At 47.4% G+C, this 19,709-nt stretch overlaps 1 protein-coding gene across 3 annotated transcripts in view; it reads left to right on the top strand.

Moving 5' to 3' along the window:
- LOC126999282 (NFX1-type zinc finger-containing protein 1-like) overlaps positions 1 to 19,709 on the top strand; it is a 61,090-nt gene that overhangs the window by 9,701 nt on the left and 31,680 nt on the right. For all 3 annotated transcript variants that reach the window (XR_007753201.1, XR_007753202.1, XM_050861687.1), the window contains exons 2-6: positions 6,299 to 9,420; positions 13,019 to 13,102; positions 13,953 to 14,055; positions 18,393 to 18,561; positions 18,852 to 18,998. Coding sequence is in view for 1 of the 3 variants with exons in the window: in XM_050861687.1 (XP_050717644.1) it covers positions 6,327 to 9,420; positions 13,019 to 13,102; positions 13,953 to 14,055; positions 18,393 to 18,561; positions 18,852 to 18,998 (3,597 nt within the window). In the remaining 2 variants the exon portion in view is untranslated. The remainder of the gene's footprint in view (positions 1 to 6,298; positions 9,421 to 13,018; positions 13,103 to 13,952; positions 14,056 to 18,392; positions 18,562 to 18,851; positions 18,999 to 19,709) is intronic.

Here is a 19,709-nt window from a genome sequence, read left to right as displayed (position 1 = left end):
TTAACTGGAAACTTCACATCTCCTCTCTCACTAAATCAGCTTCCTCGAGGTTATAACGTTCTGTATCGTCTCCGCCAGTTCTTCTCCCCCACACAGTTGCCATCTATATACAGGGGCCTTGTCCGCCCTCGTATGGAGTATGCATCTCACGTGTGGGGGGGCTCCACTCACTCAGCTCTCTTGGACAGAGTGGAGTCTAAGGCTCTTCATCTCATCAACTCCCCTCCTCTTACTGATAATCTCCTACCTCTTAATTTCCGCCGCCATGTTGCCTCTCTGTCTTCTATCGATACTTTCACGCTGACTGCTCTTCTGAACTTGCTAACTGCATACCTCCCCCCCTCCTGCGGCCCCGCTGCACGCGACTTTCTACTCATGCTCATTCTTATACTGTCCAAACCCCTACCCTTATGCAAAAGTTAACCAGCATCTTCACTCTTTCATCCCTCACGCTGGTAAACTCTGGAACAATCTTCCTTCCCTTCAACGCCTGGGACAATTTCTACGGACAAAGTGAGCTCTTCCACAGGGGCGGAATACACCTGTCTCCCATCGGGGCAGCCAGATTCGGAAGGCTCCTCAACGACGCAGTACGTGACACCCGATCAAAAACGACCCTCAGCCACGTCCCTCCACCCCGTCCGTGTAAATAGACGACGTGCATCGCAACAAACATGTAACCGTGATCCCGCAAGTACCACCACCTCTATTACCAAGCCTCTAGATAACTTAAAAATCCTTAGTTTCAATGCGCGTAGCCTAAGAAACAAATTTGATGAAATGAGATGTCTTGCTCTAACAGAAAATTTTGACATAATTGCTATAACCGAAACATTTATCGACACCACAAATATTGATTTAAATTCCGAATACAACAGATGGCTACAGACTCTTCAACAAAGATCGTGTAAACCATAGAGGTGGTGGCGTCTCCCTTTTTGTCAAAAGCTATTTGCAACCCACTGACAAAACACCAAGAGACAGTAACGTTGAACATTTGTGCGTGCGAGTTAACATTGCAAAAGTCAATTTAAATATATCTGTCACCTACAGGCCTCCCGGGCAATCACTCGATGACGACCTTGAAATGTACAGCGTTTTAAGGCAGTCACTTAATAACAACGACTCACTGATATTAGGAGACTTTAACCTCCCCTATATCGACTGGACAACACTGTCAGGTACAGAAGGCGAGTCACATAGAATGATCGAATTTCTAGAAGAAAATTATCTAAGCCAAATGGTTTCTGAACCAACTCGACAAAATAACATACTCGACCTTGTTATAACGACCCAAGATAACCTAGTCAGTAGTGTCACGGTAGGAGAACACCTCGGTTCTTGTGATCATAAATTAGTGCGCGTCGACATTAGAGTTCAATCATCAGTGACCGAAAATAGAGTAAAGGTGCCCATTTTCAAAAGAGCTAACTTCGTAGAAATCCGACAAAAACTAACAGAAATACAACTATCAGATGGCGGCAATGTAGAGGACGCCTGGCTAAGCTTTAAAAATAATTTACTCATTCAGGAGAACACATTCGTCCCCTTGTGCGAGAAGCGAAATAACACTTATAAAAGCCCACCTTGGTTTAATAGCGAAATTAAACACTCAGTCAAGGAGAGAAAATTGTCTCACAGGTTAAAGAAAGAACAAAGCACGCCCCAAAACATTAGACTTTATAATGATGCCAGGCGACGAGTTTTTTTTTTTTTTTTTATTACATTGCGGCCTGTTGCGCCGGTAGGCTTCTTCCCGGTGGATCCTGATGGTCGGTCCAAGGCTTCTTTCCGGTGGGTCCTGATGGTCGGCCCAGCCCGTTCTGGCGCAGGCGAGTGTTTATAGTGGCGCCATCTTGCATTGGCTCATGCTGCCCTCCCAGAGCTCATCTTTGATCCTAGAATCTAGAGTCCGGGTTGATAGGTGGTCTTCTGGACAGCATGTGGGTAGTTTTAAGCCACTCGGCGAGTTTTAAGCCACTCGGCGAGTAAACAGATTAGTGCGTCAGGCAAAGCGTAGATATGAAGAAAATATTGCAGCCAACTGTAAAAATAATCCGAAATCCTTCTTCAGTTACATAAACAACAGAAAGGCGATCAGAAGTGGAATTGGCCCTTTAACAAACAGCGACGGTGCACTAGTGACTGACCGCCAACACGTTGCAAACCTCTTAAACAGTTACTTTTCCTCGGTGTTTAATACTAACAGTCTTCCTCCCACTACCACCAACACCAGTACTATTGTAAATCTCGAGCATGCAATGCCTAATTTTGAAATAACAACCGATGAAGTCCTTAAAGCTCTCCATTCACTTAAAACAAATAAAAGTCCCGGATCCGACAAAGTATATCCTATACTGCTTAAAGAAACAAAGAGCGAAATACTCTTCTCCCTCACTACCGTATTCAATATATCCTTGCGACAAGGCATCGTCCCTTCGGATTGGAAAAAGGCTAACGTGACACCGATTTTTAAGAAAGGAGACAAAAAAATACCAGGTAACTACCGACCCATTAGTCTAACTTCAATTGTAGGTAAGCTTCTTGAGAGCATAATTAGAGACAAAATGGTGAGTTACCTCGAAAGCCACTCATTAATTGGGGATTCACAACATGGCTTCCTTAACAAAAGATCCTGCCTTTCAAATCTATTGACCTTTTATCACGACCTCTTCTGAGTTTATGACGTAACCAAATCATTGGACGTAGTCTATCTTGATTTCCAGAAAGCGTTTGATAAAGTCCCACATCATAAATTACTTTATAAATTAAAGCAAATAGGTATTGACGGTCAGGTAAACCAATGGATCGCGAATTGGTTGAGCAACAGACAACAAAGAGTGGTGATTGACGGATTTAACTCAGAGTGGGCGCCGGTCACTAGTGGCGTCCCTCAGGGCTCGGTTCTTGGCCCAGTGCTCTTCATTATTTACATCAACGACGTGGATGTTGGACTCAATAATCGCATTAGTAAATTTGCAGACGACACAAAGATTGGTAACTCGATTCTCACTGACAAACACAGGCAAAGCCTCCAAGAGGATTTGCACAAAATTTCAGCTTGGTCGGATAGATGGGAGATGCCCTTTAACGTAGACAAATGCCAGGTCCTTCAAGTTGGAACAAGAAATAAGAAGTTCGAATACGAAATGCGCGGCGTTAAACTCACAAGCGTTCAATGCGTTAAGGACCTGGGGGTCAAAATCGCGTCAAACCTCAAATTCTCACATCAATGCATCGATGCAGCAAATAAAGCGAACAATGTTGGGCTTCATTAAAAGAAACTTTGTATTCAAGAATAAAGATGTAATACTTCTGCTCTACAATAGTTTAGTCAGACCCCACTTGGGATATGCGGTACCGTTTTGGTCTCCTTACCATGCAAAGGACATTGCCAAATTAGAAGGTGTTCAGCGTTGGGCAACAAAAATGATCCCTTCCTTGCGCAACAAATCCTACGAAGAAAGGGTTTCCACCCTTAACATGTTCTCTCTTGAGAAACGTCGCCTCTGAGGAAAACTGATCGAATGTTTTAAAATACTTAATTGTTTCACGAATGTAGACAGAACAAAATTGTTTATGATCGATGACACTTTGCGAACGAGGAACAATGGCATAAAACTCAAATGTAGACAAGTAAATTCAGACTGCACCAAATTTTTCTTCACCAACGTTGTAGTGCAAGAATGGAATAAGCTCCCACCGTCAGTGGTCCAGTGTAACATGATTGACTCCTTTAAAAACAAGCTCGACCGTCACTTCCTTGAACTTAATATTAACTTAAGTAGAAAAGCAACGTTTTGGAGCCATCTGATTAGTGTAGATTCACTTAGGTTTAAGGACAGACCACCTAGTCTGGACCATGGGGTCTGTGTGGTCTGATTTTCTATGTAATTCTATGTAATTCATCTGTATTTCCTCCTGCCTACGACTTGAACTCTTTCAAGAGGAGGGTATCAGGACACCTCTCCTCCCGAAATTGACCTCTCTTTCGGCCACCTCTTTGGATTCTTTTTAGGAGCTGCGAGTAGCAGGCTTTTTTTTATTATTATTATTGTTTCCTTGTTTTGTGCCCTTGAACTGTCTCCTTTGTTGTAAAAAAAAAAAAAAATGCATTATTCATCACATTTACTGATGCTGGAGGAATGTTGGGGAAGAGTTGGTTTGTGAACCATTTTTCAAATGTTTCTGCATTCATTTGATCATGGTAATCTCCGACATTTTTTGCTTGGAAAACAAGGGCGGCCACGGAAAAAAATCCTTCTCTTGACCCGGCGTGGAGAATGATCAAGCGGCCTCTGACTCCCGTAGCATGTCCTGCATCTTCATTCATCCAACATTTGAAAACCGTGTAGTTTTGGTTAATCCACGTCTCGTCCAAATATACGATGTTCTTGTCTGTGCTTAAGTGTTTCCTCATTTCACTTAAAAACTTGCTTCGTGCAAATTGCACATCATTCCTTTCCAAGAGGAATTTTCGCCCATCAACCTTTGCGTAGCGAAATCCAATTTTCTTCAGAACTCTTTTCAGTGTTTCACGGCTGCCAGAATATGAGAGGTTGTTCTTCATTTCTTCGTGAATTTTGTCGAGTGTGTTGATTTCTTTTTTTTCATAAAACTGCAAAACTGTTATGTGCAGTACACCTTCATTGAAGTTATCAAAGAAGTCCGTGATGGGTTTTGATCGCTGCCTTTTCTTGGGAGACGTAAACTTGGGAGCGTGATTCTCGACATTTTCTCTTACTTGTCTCTTGATGGTTTCGACGGTTCTTTCACTGATGCAAGTTGCAGTAGCTGCACGACGATTAACCCTTGATAATTGCTCAAGAGGGCTTCCATTCTGCTTCTCTTGCTCAAAGTACTGGCAAATATTGACGATAACTTCTTTTGTTTGGCTGTGTAGATGCTGGGAGAGTCTTGGTTGAGCAGTCATGTCGAGCGTGTCTGGTCTGGTCAAGGACTCTGACTGACCTGAGGCTGAGTCACCTGTCCTGACCTCTCAACTGTGTGGATGACGGGCGTGTCTGGGAGTGTTTCCACCACCAGGATTTCAATGTATTTTTTTTTCTTATGTCAGCTTATTTCAACGTACTTTCCTTCACGATATAATCTAAATATAATTGTGAAACTACTTACCCATCCCAAAACGAAAGGGAAACTCATTAATAGGTACTGCATTTTTTTTAGCAACACTGTAAAGTAAGTATGCCACGTTTCTTTATATGTTTATAAATATCTTATCCATCATAGGTTTACTGTGCCTTCATACATTATAATACTATGATTAAACGTGTATGCATATTTCCTGATCATATCTTAAAAATATGAAAGTTTGATGAAATTTGGGTGGATAGTTTTTGAGAAAAAAAATCTTCGAAAAAATTAACGCTTTGATACTGTGTGACATTCTTCTATTTTTAGTAGTATGCCTTTGACTACTGGTGCACAAAATATTTATACCCAATGCTACAGTTTGTCTGTAAAACATTTGGACTATGTGTCATCATTTTCATAAAAAAATAACTCGGGTGCCTTTTTCTGCCTCGATGCAGAGAAAAATATAATAAAATCATGACTAAAAGATATAAAAAAAAGATGTGTTATGGACAAAAAAAAAAAATGTCTTCTTAAGCTTTCATATTCTACCAGCACTTTTAATCATAGGTTTGAAATTAAGGGAGGAGTGTCGCTTCAAATATCAAAAATTTACGTTTTGAGAAAACATGTTTTCTGACACTTCTATAGGGGAGAGCAGCACACAAACTAAGTGCCCTCGTCAAGGAATGATGCCTTATCAAGAGCAGTGATATATTTTACAGAAATATAAATATCACAAAAAAAAAAAGCAAAAAAGCTGATATTGTGAAATGGTGTAAACAATGCTCTAAAATAGAAAACTGGATATGTAGAGGGAAGACTACTCGGATACAATTTTTATTTTTATTTTTATTTTTTTACAAAGTAAATTTTGTCGTAGACACCTGAGACTTTCATAGAGTATGGAGGAATGACAGGGGAGTCTTTGGTCATTTTTTTTCTGAGTTTTTTTTTTTATATTACAGGTGGAGTAAACTCAACACTGTCTGACAGTTACTCTCAGAGCCGTGGCCACTTAGTAGTAGAGCTATCCACAGCACTCTACCCTCAAGTTGACACGAGCCTTTAGTGTACTGGATGTTCCCCAACCTGTAACGCACTATTTTACTTTTTATGCCGCAGTTCGGTCTACCAAGGTAGGATTTTTTTTTCCTTATGCAGGTCCCAGTTAGAATATCAATTTATAGCAACTGTCTTTCAGAACACATTGAACACAGAGAGACCAGACCATGGACGAGGATGAGGCATTCTTCAACCCCTACAACAGGTCCTACAGACCACCAAGACAAGGTCCCCAACACAGAGGCAGGGGCCGCGGCAGAGGTGGTGAGCGGGGCGCCATGAGCATGGAGTCCTTGAATATGTCCAGCAATTGGAGGCAAAATTCTGGTAACAGAGCTGGACGGAGGCAACATTTTTATGGCCAAGAGGGACGGAGGCAAGACACTGGTGGTCAAGATGGAAGGAGACAAACATCTGCTGATCGTGATGGTTGGCAACCAAGACCTTATGGCAACAAGGATGGGAGGGGCTGTGAGCAAGACGAGCCAAGTGGAGAGAACCGATACTATGGCAGTCGTGGCGGGAGGAGAGGAACCTTTCCTCCTCGTGGTGGTTCCCGGCAGACTCGGGGCCCCTCAAACAACCCCAGAGGTGAAGGGAAGGATTCACATTTCCACAACAGCAGGAATAAACAGAGAGAGCGTCCTGTGGGTAACAGAGAGCTGGAGAGACTGACCACACTACAGCCGGACTTGGTGGTCTTTGAGCTTCTGAGTGAAAAGTCCGGCTTCCCCTTGCTTATAGAGGAAGGTAACTTTACGCCCTATAAAATGGAGTTGACGGTGAAGGTTCTTGCACGGGTCACCGCCACCCAGTCAAACAGGGACAACATGTACCAACTCCTGAACAAGACCTGCACGGATAATTTTGTGTTCAAGTTGATGAACCACGCACTGACCCTGAAGAGGGAATACCCGGAGAAGGGGCCCGTCTTCTTTGCTGAGCTGCACACGCTGCTGGAGACCTTCGCCAGTGGCATGACCTCCATTGCCATCAAGCGTCTGGTGAATCTGGTTGACGGATGTCACTCTGCCCTTGTCACAATGGAGGCAGATGGATTTGTGGAGAACTCTTTAGTTAAGAAGTATAAGGCTTTGATGGATTTCCTGACAGAGGAAGGGAAGAAGCGTGCTCAGGAGGAGAAGATGGACAGTCAGGAGAGAAAGAGGAAAAGGGAGGCAGAAATGAATAACATGGAGCCACCAGATGATTTCAGGGAGATGTCTGTTCTTCCGACCCAAATGGACATCACAGACACCAACCGCCCCTTCCTGCGCAAGAATTTGGTGTCTGGCTGCTATGCCGACGGACAGCACTACCTGGACGTCCAGTTCAGACTCCTGCGCGAGGACTTTGTGCGGCCCCTGAGGATCGGCATCAGCCAGTTTAGGAGTAACACAAAGTCTCGCATAATGGACGTCAGAATTTACAGGAATGTGACCTACATAGACTGTAAGGTGGAGCGTCGGAGATTATTCCACGAGGTCCAGCTAGGGTCCATGAAGAGGATGAAACTGGAGAATTCCAAGAGACTCATTTATGGAAACCTGGTGTGTATCAGCAACGATAACTTTTCCACGATGGTCCTTGGCTCCGTGGCTGACAGGACCCCAGAGAAAATCAGGCAAGGAATCATTGGCATCGAGTTTGAATCTGACATCAGAAACTTTGACACGTCCAGCCAGTTCACGATGATTGAGTCGAGGGCATACTTTGTGGCCTACAAACACGTCCTGCAGGCACTGAAGGAGATGCCGGAGAACATCCCGATGGAGAAATATGTGGTGCAAGTTGAGGCCCTCATTGACCCCCCCCAGTACCTGGCCCCGGAGGAAACCTACGACCTGAGGGTGATGAAAAGCAGCTCCTTGATGAGGAGAGCCGAGGCAGTCATAAGGCTCAATAGGCTGAGGCGAGGCCATGACCAATATGAAGATGAAGATGAAGATGAAGAGGATCAGCATGAGGATGTCAACACAACACCTGAGTCAAGGCGACTTCAGAGAGTTCAGGTCACCAGGACACTTCTCGACTGGCCGTCAGAGGCGGAGCTTGGCCTGGACAGCTCCCAGCGGCGTGCACTGCGCAGTGCACTCACGCGGGAGCTGGCCATCATCCAGGGACCTCCAGGCACAGGCAAGACATTCATCGGCCTTAAAATTGTGCAAATCTTGCTGCACAACAGTCTTGTCTGGAAGACAAAGGAGAACCCAACACCCATCCTGGTGGTGTGCTTCACAAACCACGCCCTCGACCAGTTCCTGGAGGGCATGACCACCTTCACCAAGAGCATTGTGAGAGTTGGCTCTCGGACACAGAGTGAAAAGATAGATGAGTTCCAGATCAACAAACTCGTGCGATCTGTTGTCAGCTCCCGATCATTACCACAAAACATTTATGACAACAAGTCAAATCTCACCAATGAGCTCAAAATCTTAGAGAACAATGTTCATGAGTTAGAAGTGGTTGATTATGAGTGTGGTGCTGCAAGAGGCATTCTCCACCTGAGTGCATTAGCTGACAACATAATCCCTGACCACATCTTCCAACAGCTCCACCAAGCACCAGATGAAAAAGTTCTAACACACTGGCTGACACAGAGCTACCATGCTCCAGGCACCACCTCAAGACTCTTGTGGCAGCAGCCTAGTGACTCTACAGTACAAGGCAGGCCTTCTCAGGAGCAGCTGCCAGGTGCAAAAGAGGACAGCGACGTTGATGAAGAAGTATTTCATGATGCTGAGGAACTTATTGAGACAGAGGAGAGAGAGAGAAAACTGGATGATGACACTGATGAGCCTGTTAGTGGATGGGACACTCGAGTAAACTTTGAGGTAACCAAGAAAGAACTAGAGGGAACACTGAACTTGCTGTTGCAAAGAGCTGAGGATGGAGATGAGGATGCTTTCCTGAACCACATGATCATCTCTGGGAAGCTGGAGGCCATCAAGATTGGTCTCGACATACCCGTTAACTGCCAGGACATGGAGGCACTTGAAGCTGTTCCCCAGCTTAACATCTGGCACCTTGAACCGAGGCTGAGGTGGCAGCTGTACAATCACTGGCTGGCAAAGCTTCAGAGGCGTGCGAAGGCAGCGCGGGCGAAAATCACGGCGGAGTTACTGAGGAAGGTCAAGACTTATGAGGAAGTCCGGAATGCCGAGTATTTGCACACGATGAGAAGGGCGGCCATCGTGGGCATGACAACGACCGGCGCCGCACAGTACAACAGCATCTTGAGGGACCTTGCACCGGCCATAGGTAAGAACACTTGACTGCCACTGCCCACTCGTGTACAGCTGCTGACACACCTACCCATCCACCTTAGGTTGAGCTTGTGATTGTAGCCCCTGCCCCTGCCCTGCTGCAAGCAACCTGGGGTGGAGGAGAGTGGAGGGTGGGGAAGAGAGGGAGGGAGTTTGAGGTGTGCATTATTGAGCGCTTGCAACCTGCTGCCATACGGCGTGTCTGATTGTGTGGGTTGCAACTTGCATATGTTAGCCTATGGATAGGAAACAGTGTCAATGATATGCAAACAACTATAACAAAAACCATCAAGTATCGTCGATTTTGAGTTAAAAATTATCAATATTGTCGCAAACATCAGTTTTGTTAATGTAAAGCCTGCTAATGTTCTCGTTAGCGAACAGCGCCAAGGCTGTTTAATAATTATAGTCAGCGGTCTTGTTAAAGCTGTTTGCAACAGTACTAATGATTTTTAACTCAAAATCGACTATAACTGACAATATTTGTTATTGTTGCCTGCACAGTATTGACATCGGCAACTGTTTCCTGTGCGTAGCCTACAATACATTATCCACGAAATCGGACACGCTGTGTGAAAGCAGGCTGCCAGCGCATAATAATGCACACCTCAGACTTAAGTGAACCGACTTAAGTCCATTCACCAAGCTGGGTCCCTTGCTCCAAGCTGAGCAGGCAGTGCTGCTGATTGGCTGTTGGCGGGTGGGCAGTTTGTTGTCTCTGCCGAACAACACTCGCATAGGTTCAGAAAATATGCATGTTTCTTAACATTGCTGACCTCTTACACAGGAGAGACATTTTATTGACATCATTGGGGTAAGCAGTGATTTTACTTGTGTTACATATTATCCAAATAGAGAAATATAGTTATTCTTAACCTACCCTGTCATGTTGGGAAGCAGAAACGTCAGATACTTCATCCAACAACAGCCAATCAGCAGCGTCTTTACCTACTCTGCTATATGGATCCAGCCACTTCTGGGGCATCCAGCTTAAGTGAATAATGGACTATCATACACTCTTCTCTCTCCCTCTCCCATCCTGCACTCGCCTACCTGAAGGAAGAGGCACACAGTCACAATGAGTTCATAGAGAAGCAAATCAATCTGCAGCTGACTCATACTTCTTCCCTTGTCTATGGTTTACAGTTTGCTCGCATAGCTCCATAATGCAGGGCCTGAGACACCCAGTGGTTTACACCGTCTCTGCATTCTTACTCATTTTAGACACCATTGTTTAAGTCATCACTAACGTATTTCAGTTGCCCTTGTCACGCATTCATCCTTGTTATTCATTTCATTCATTATTGTTACTCATTTTAGTCATCATTGTTACTCATTTCAATCATCATTGTTACTCATTTCAATCATCATTGTTATTCATTTCAATCATCATTGTTATTCATTTCAGTCATCATTTTTACTCATTTCAGTCATCATTGTTACTCATTTCAATCATCATTGTTACTCATTTCAATCATCATTGTTATTCATTTCAGTCATCATTTTTACTCATTTCAGTCATCACTTACTCATTTCAATCATTGTTACTCATTTCAATCATCATTGTTACTTATTTCAGTCATCATTGGTACTCATTTCAGTCATCACTTACTCATTCCAATCATCAATGTTACTCATTTCAATCATCATTGTTACTCATTTCAATCATAATTGTTACTCATTTCAGTCATCATTGTTACTCATTTCAGTCATCATTGTTACTCATTTCAGTCATCACTTACTCATTTCAATCATTGTTACTCATTTCAATCATCATTGTTACTTATTTCAGTCATCATTGGTACTCATTTCAGTCATCACTTACTCATTCCAATCATCACTGTTACTCATTTCAATCATCATTGTTACTCATTTCAGTCATCATTGTTACTCATTTCAGTCATCACTTACTCATTCCAATCATCACTGTTACTCATTTCAATCATCATTGTTACTCATTTCAATCATCATTGTTACTCATTTCAATCATCATTGTTATTCATTTGTCATTGTTATTCATTTGTCATCATTGTCAGTTATAGTCATCACTTACTCATTTCAGTCATCATTGTTCCATTCATCACTAACATATTTCAGTTGTCCTTATCACTCATTCATCCTTGTTGCTCATTTCAGTCATCATTGTTACTCATTTCAGTCATCACTTACTCATTTCAGTCATCCTTGTTACTCATTTCAGTCATCACTGTTACTCATTTCAGTCATCATTGTTACTCATTTCAGTCATTCTTGTTACTCATTTCAGTCATCACTGTTACTCATTTCAGACATCATTGTTACTCATTTCAGTCATTATTGTTCCATTCATCACTAACATATTTCAGTTGTCCTTGTCACTCATTCATCCTTGTTACTCATTTCAGTCATCACTGTTACTCATTTCAGACATCATTGTTATATACTCATTTCATACATTATTGTTATTCACTTCATTCATCCTTGTTACTCATTTTAGTGATCAGTTACTCATTTCAGTCATCACTTCGGTCATCCTTGTTACTCATTTCAGTCATCATTGTTACTCATTTCAGTCATCATTGGTACTCATTTCAGTCATCATTGGTACTCATTTCAGTCATCCTTATTACTCATTTCAGTCATCATTGTTACTCATTTCAGTCATCCTTGTTACTCATTTCAGTCATCATTGTTACTCATTTCAGCCATCATTGGTACTCATTTCAGTCATCCTTATTACTCATTTCAGTCATCCTTGTTACTCATTACAGTCATCATTGTTACTCATTTCAATCATCATTGGTACTCAATTCAGTCATCATTGTTACTCATTCCAGTCATCCTTGTTACTCATTTCAGTTATCCTTGTTACTCATTTCAGTCATCCTTGTTACTCATTTCAGTCATCCTTGTTACTCATTTCAGTCATCCTTGTTACTCATTTCAGTCATCCTTGTTACTCATTTCAGTCATCATTGTTACTCATTCCAGTCATCATTGTTACTCATTTCAGTCATCACTTACTTCAGTCATCCTTCTTACTCATTTCATTCATCCTTTTTATTCATTTCAGTCATCCTTGTTATTCATTTCAGTCATCACTTAGTTCAGTCATCCTTCTTACTCATTTCATTCATCCTTTTTATTCATTTCAGTCATCCTTGTTACTCATTTCAGTCATCCTTGTTATTCATTTCAGTCATCACTGTTACTCATTTGTCATCCTTGTTATTCATTTCATTCATTGTTACTCATTTCAGTCATCATTGTTATTCATTTTAGTCATCACTTACTCATTTCAGTCATCACTTAGTTCAGTCATCCTTGTTACTCATTTCAGTCATCCTTGTTATTCATATCAATCATCACTTACTTCAGTCATCCTTGTTATTCATTTCACTCCTCATTGTTAGTAATTTCATTCATCATTGTAATTAATTTCAGTCATCAGTGTTACTCATTTCAGTTATCACTGTTACTCATTTCACTCATCCTTGTTATTCATTTCAGTCCTCATTGTTAGTAATTTCATTCATCATTGTTACTCATTTCAGTCATCACTGTTACTCATTTCATTTGTCGCTTATTTCATTCATCCTTGTCACCCATTTCAGTCGTCATTGAGGAAGCTGCCGAGATCCTGGAGTCACACGTTATCACATCCCTGACTGCCAACTGCCAGCACCTCATCATGATAGGTAAGCTGTCCTCTTGTCTGCCTTCAGATGGACTGTTAGCCGGTCCTTTCACACCCTCCCAATCAGCAGTTATCAGGAATATTAGGAATATTGTGTGTCAGCCAGTTTTTACACACCCTCCCAATCAGTGCATCAGGAGTGGGGAGTGTTAGCCAGTTTATTCACACCCTCCCAATCAACAGCTATCAGGAATAAGGTGTCTTAGTTTTTACACCCCTTCCCAATCAGTGCAACAGAATTAGGGTGTGTTAGCAAGGTTTTAGACCTTTTCACAACCAACAGTTATCAGTAATAAGGTGTGGTAGCAAGTTTTACACACCCTCCCAATCAGCACATCAGGAGTGGGGTGTGTTAGCCAGTATATACACACCCTCCCAATCAGTGCATCAGGACTAGAGCGTGTTAGCCAGTCCTTATGCCAGCGTGGGTGTTGAGTTGTGGTTATGTGAAACACCTCGCTGTGGGTCACGTGCCTCAGGCGTGTATACTGTGCATGTTGAAACAAAGCCAGGGTATGCGTGCTATGTGGAGTAGAGACTACTATATGTAGCTACAACTCTGCAAAATGCCGAGATGCATAATTTTTTCAGATTTTTCCCTTTATTTGTTGGCATTCAAAATTTATTTACTTTGAATGAACATTTCTTTGTCTAGCTAAGTTGTATCAAATTCCAAATTGTAGAATGCTGAGTTCATAGCAGTTAGTAAACCTGCTTTCGTCCATCTGGTCCATCAGGGTGTCTGCTGGAACAGGACGGAGCACACTAACATCAGACAGGAGTAGAGGACGTTGGGAAGACCCGTGGCGTGCAGAGGACTAATAATGACAGCATTGCTATTTTCCCCTCAGGCGACCACCAGCAGCTGCAGCCCAGCGCGACGGTGTACGAACTGGCCACCAAGTACGGCCTGGAGACCTCCCTCTTTGAAAGGATGATCAAGAATGGCTTGGCGTGAGTATTCCACCGTCCACTGCATGAGTGTTTGCTGCCCGGGAGAGACTGCAGCTTAGGGTACATTACCCATTCTGTGCAGCATGAAGTGTGAGAGTGAAAGGCTACCAAAAAATTCAAGATGAACAAGCACTCTATTTTGACTGTAGCTCAAAACAGAAATGAGCTGTTGGGGGAGAGGGCAAGGCTGGGTAATGTCAGGGCTGCACAGGGAGGGCAAGGCTGGGTAATGTCAGGGCTGCACAGGGAGGGCAAGGCTGGGTAATGTCAGGGCTGCACAGGGAGGGCAGGCCTTGGTAATGTCAGGGCTGCACAGGGAGGGCAAGGCTGGGTAATGTCAGGGCTGCACAGGGAGGGCAAGGCAGGGTAATGTCAGGGCTCCACAGGGAGGCCAAGGCAGGGTAATGCCAGGGCTGCACAGGGAGGGCAAGGCTGGGTAATGCCAGGGCTGCACAGGGAGGGCAAGGCTGGGTAATGTCAGGGCTGCACAGGGAGGGCAAGGCAGGGTAATGCCAGGGCTGCACAGGGAGGGCAAGGCAGGGTAACGCCAGGGCTGCACAGGGAGGGCAAGGCTGGGTAATGTCAGGGCTGCACAGCGAGGGCAAGGCAGAGTAATGTCAGGGCTGCACAGGGAGGGCAAGGTTGGGTAATGTCAGGGTTCCACAGGGAGGGCAAGGCTGGGTTATGTCAGGGCTGCACAGGGAGGGCAAGGCTGGGTAATGTCAGGGCTGCACAGGGAGGGCAAGGCTGGTTAATGCCAAGGCTGCACAGGGATGGCAAGGCTGGGTAATGTCAGGGCTGCACAGGGAGGGCAAGGCTGGGTAACGTCAGGATTCCACAGGGAGGGCAGGGCTGGGTAATGTCAGGGCTGCACAGGGAGGGCAAGGCTGAGTAATGTCAGTGCTGCACAGGAGGGGCAAGGCTGGGTAATGTTAGGGCAGGGCAGGGCTGCACAGGGAGGGCAAGGCTGGGTAATGCCAGGGCAGGGCAGGGCTGCACAGGGAGGGCAAGGCTGGGTAATGTCAGGGTTCCACAGGGAGGGCAAGGCTGGGTAATGTCAGGGCTGCACAGGTAGGGCAAGGCTGGGTAATGTCAGGGTTCCACAGGGAGGGCAGGGCTGGGTAATGTCAGGGCTGCACAGGGAGGGCAAAGCTGGGTAATGTCAGGGCTGCACAGGGAGGGCAAGGCTGGGTAATGTCAGGGCTGCACAGGGAGGGCAAGGCTGGGTAATGTCAGGGCTGCACAGGGAGGGCAAGGCTGGGTAATGTCAGGGCTGCACAGGGAGGGCAAGGCTGGGTAATGTCAGGGCTGCACAGGGAGGGCAAGGCTGGGTAATGTCAGGGCTGCACAGGGAAGGCAAGGCTGGGTAATGTCAGGGCTGCACAGGAGGGCAAGGCTGGGTAATGTCAGGGCTGCACAGGGAGGGCAAGGCTGGGTAATGTCAGGGCTGCACAGGGAGGGCAAGGCTGGGTAATGTCAGGGCTGCACAGGGAGGGCAAGGCTGGGTAATGTCAGGGCTGCACAGGGAGGGCAAGGCTGGGTAATGTCAGGGCTGCACAGGGAGGGCAAGGCTGGGTAATGTCAGGGCTGCACAGGGAGGGCAAGGCTGGGTAATGTCAGGGCTGCACAGGAGGGCAAGGCTGGGTAATGTCAGGGCTGCACAGGAGGGCAAGGCTGGGTAATGCCAGGGCTGCACAGGGAGGCAAGGCTGGGTAATGCCAGGGCTGCACAGGAGGGCAAGGCTGGGTAATGTCAGGGGTGCACAGGGAGGGCAAGGCTGGGTAATGCCAGGGCTGCACAGGAGGGCAAGGCTGGGTAATGTCAGGGCTGCACAGGGAGGGCAAGGCTGGGTAATGCCAGGGCTGCACAGGGAGGGCAAGGCTGGGTAATGCCAGGGCTGCACAGGGAGGGCAAGGCTGGGTAATGCCAGGGCTGCACAGGGAGGGCAAGGCTGGGTAATGTCAGGGCTGCACAGGGAGGGCAAGGCTGGGTAATGTCAGGGCTGCACAGGGAGGGCAAGGCTGGGTAATGCCAGGGCTGCACAGGGAGGGCAAGGCTGGGTAATGCCAGGGCTGCACAGGGAGGGCAAGGCTGGGTAATGTCAGGGCTGCACAGGGAGGGCAAGGCTGGGTAATGTCAGGGCTGCACAGGGAGGGCAAGGCTGGGTAATGTCAGGGCTGCACAGGGAGGGCAAGGCTGGGTAATGTCAGGGCTGCACAGGGAGGGCAAGGCTGGGTAATGTCAGGGCTGCACAGAGAGGGCAAGGCAGGGTAATGTCAGGGCTGCACAGGGAGGGCAAGGCTGGGTAATGTCAGGGCTGCACAGGGAGGGCAAGGCTGGGTAATGTCAGGGCTGCACAGGGAGGGCAAGGCTGGGTAATGTCAGGGCTGCACAGGGAGGGCAAGGCTGGGTAATGTCAGTGCTGCACAGGGAGGGCAAGGCAGGGTAATGTCAGGGTTGCACAGGGAGGGCAAGGCTGGATAATGTCAGGGTTGCACAGGGAGGGCAAGGCTGGGTAATGTCAGGGCTGCACAGGGAGGGCAAGACTGGGTAATGTCAGGGCTACACAGGGAGGGCAGGACTGGGTAATGCCAGGACTGCACAGGGAGGGCAAGGGTGGGTTATGTCAGGGCTGCACAGGGAGGGCAAGGCTGGGTAATGTCAGGGCTGCACAGGGAGGGCAATGCTGGGTAATGTCAGGGCTGCACAGGGAGGGCAAGGCTGGGTAATGTCGGGGCTGCACAGGGAGGGCAGGGCTGAGTAATGCCAGGGCTGCACAGGGAGGGCAAGGTTGGGTAATGCCAGGGCTGCACAGGGAGGCAGGGCTGGGTAATGTTATTGCTGCACAGGGTGGGTAATGCCAGGGCTGCACAGGGAGGGCAAGGCTGGGTAATGTCAGGGTTGCACAGGGAGGGCAGGGCTGGGTAATGTTATTGCTGCACAGGGTGGGTAATGCCAGGGCTGCACAGGGAGGGCAAGGCTGGGTAATGTCAGGGTTGCACAGGGAGGGCAGGGCTGGGTAATGTCAGGGCAGCACAGGGAGGGCAGGGATGGGTAATGTCAGGGCTGCACAGGGAGGGCAGGGCTGGGTAATGTCAGGGCTGCACAGGGAGGGCAGGGCTGGGTAATGTCAGGGCTGCACAGGGAGGGCAGGGCTGGGTAATGTCAGGGCAGCACAGGGAGGGCAAGGCTGGGTAATGTCAGGGCTGCACAGGGAGGGCAGGGCTGGGTAATGTCAGGGCAGCACAGGGAGGGCATGGCTGGGTAATGTCAGGGCTGCACTGGGAGGGCAGGGCTGGGTAATGTCAGGGCTGCACAGGGAGGGCAAGGCTGGGTAATGTCAGGGCTGCACAGGGAGGGCAAGGCTGGGTAATGCCAGGGCTGCACAGGGAGGGCAAGGCTGGGTAATGTCAGGGCAGCACAGGGAGGGCAAGGCTGGGTAATGTCAGGGCTGCACAGGGAGGGCAGGGCTGGGTAATGTCAGGGCAGCACAGGGAGGGCAAGGCTGGGTAATGCCAGGGCTGCACAGGGAGGGCAGGGCTGGGTAATGTCAGGGCTGCACAGGGAGGGCAGAGCTGGGTAATGTCAGGGCAGCACAGGGAGGGCAAGGGTGGGTAATGTCAGGGCAGCACAGGGAGGGCAAGGCTGGGTAATGTCAGGGCAGCACAGGAGGGCAAGGGTGGGTAATGTCAGGGCTGCACAGGGAGGGCAAGGCTGGGTAATGTCAGGGCAGCACAGGGAGGGCAAGGGTGGGTAATGTCAGGGCAGCACAGGGAGGGCAAGGGTGGGTAATGTCAGGGCAGCACAGGGAGGGCAAGGCTGGGTAATGTCAGGGCTGCACAGGGAGGGCAAGGGTGGGTAATGTCAGGGCAGCACAGGGAGGGTAAGGCTGGGTAATGTCAGGGCAGCACAGGGAGGGTAAGGCTGGGTAATGTCAGGGCAGCACAGGGAGGGCAAGGCTGGGTAATGTCAGGGCAGCACAGGGAGGGCAAGGCTGGGTAATGTCAGGGCTCCACAGGGAGGGCAAGGCTGGGTAATGTCAGGGCAGCACAGGGAGGGCAAGGCTGGGTAATGTCAGGGCTCCACAGGGAGGGCAAGGCTGGGTAATGTCAGGGCTCCACCGAGAGGGCAAGGCTGGGTAATGTCAGGGCTCCACCGAGAGGGCAAGGCTGGGTAATGTCAGGGTTCCACAGGGAGGGCAAGGCTGGGTAATGTCAGGGTTCCACAGGGAGGGCAAGGCTGGGTAATGTCAGGGCTCCACCGAGAGGGCAAGGCTGGGTAATGTCAGGGTTCCACAGGGAGGGGCAAACACAGCCTAAGTCTGCCTCCCTTTACAGATTCGAGACCTTGGAGTACCAGCACCGCATGCGCCCGGAGATTTCGCAGCTGCTGGTGCCGTCCATCTACCCGACGCTGAAGGACCATCCGTCGGTCCAGGACTACCCGAGGGTGCTTGGCATGGTCCACAACGTGTTCTTCCTGAGTCACCAGGAGCACGAGCGGGCGGTGTGTAGCGTTCTTGTGTGCCCTGCCCGGGTCAGTGACTTTGGGGGGTTTGTTCATTTGTTTCTACACATGTACCACTCCATGCCATGCTAACATTGGAGAAAATACTCCAGAAGAATTGGCTATAGTAGCACTGTCAGAGTGAGGAGTGGTAAACATTCCTTGGTCTGACAGAACTTCACTTTGTGCCTCGGCACAACCTCCTGGAGCAGCGTCTCCCTGGTGTGCTTACTAACTGGAGTGTTTGTACATGCACAAGAACACAAATTGACTCCCTTTTCCAATGGCAGGAGTCGGATGACAACAACAGCCACGAGAACCAGCACGAGGCGGAGCTGATCATGGGTCTGTGTCGCCACCTCATGCTGCAGGGGTACAGCCCTCAGGAGGTCACCATACTCACCACCTACTCAGGACAGTTCTTCCTCCTCAGGAAGGTGGGTCGAGGCTACGTCTGCAAGTTTAACTTTAAATTTTCCCACAACTCCCATGTCAAGACCAAGACCCAAACTATAATAATGGCTGCCTTGAGAGTTTCCTCATCACCAAATGAGACTGCCAGGGCGAGTAGGGTCTGCTCTGATCTGATCCGCACACTTCCTTTAAGCCTAGGTCACACCTACAGGTAATGCAACGTACATTCAGTGTCCAAGATGTAAGCCATTTTTTATTTTATTTATGCAAATATGTTATATCCTGGACTGTGAAGATGGAGTCAGGAGTGGCAGACTCTTGGGTGGAGTCAGTCTGCTCCTCTCTCACTCAAATAGTCTTGTCTTCCTCTCATCCACTGCAATAGTTGTACTCACCTCATTTCCAGCTCAGTCTGGTCTCCGTCACCCTCAGTTTTCCTTAACCTTGCCATTTTTCCCAGCACAGCTAAACTCTGGCTATCCGGCCCCCGGGTGTTTGGAAACCCCAAGTATCTGGCAAAAATTTGGCCAGCCAAAGATTAAAAATAATCAAGAAAAAAGAAAAAAAATTCATTTAAGAATTACAAATATCCAGGCGGCACAAGGTTTGAAATGTCCACGATGCAGTCCACCACCTCCAGAGTATGCCTGCCCTTTCTCCAGTTGAGTCTTTAGCCACGCAACTCCATACAAAAAAGTTTTGACAAAGTAGCAGCATTAGCCAAACGCCTGAAC

This window comes from Eriocheir sinensis, chromosome 16, assembly GCF_024679095.1.
Source record: "Eriocheir sinensis breed Jianghai 21 chromosome 16, ASM2467909v1, whole genome shotgun sequence".
Lineage (NCBI taxonomy): Eukaryota > Metazoa > Arthropoda > Malacostraca > Decapoda > Varunidae > Eriocheir > Eriocheir sinensis.
This window is presented reverse-complemented; position numbering and strand designations above follow the sequence as displayed.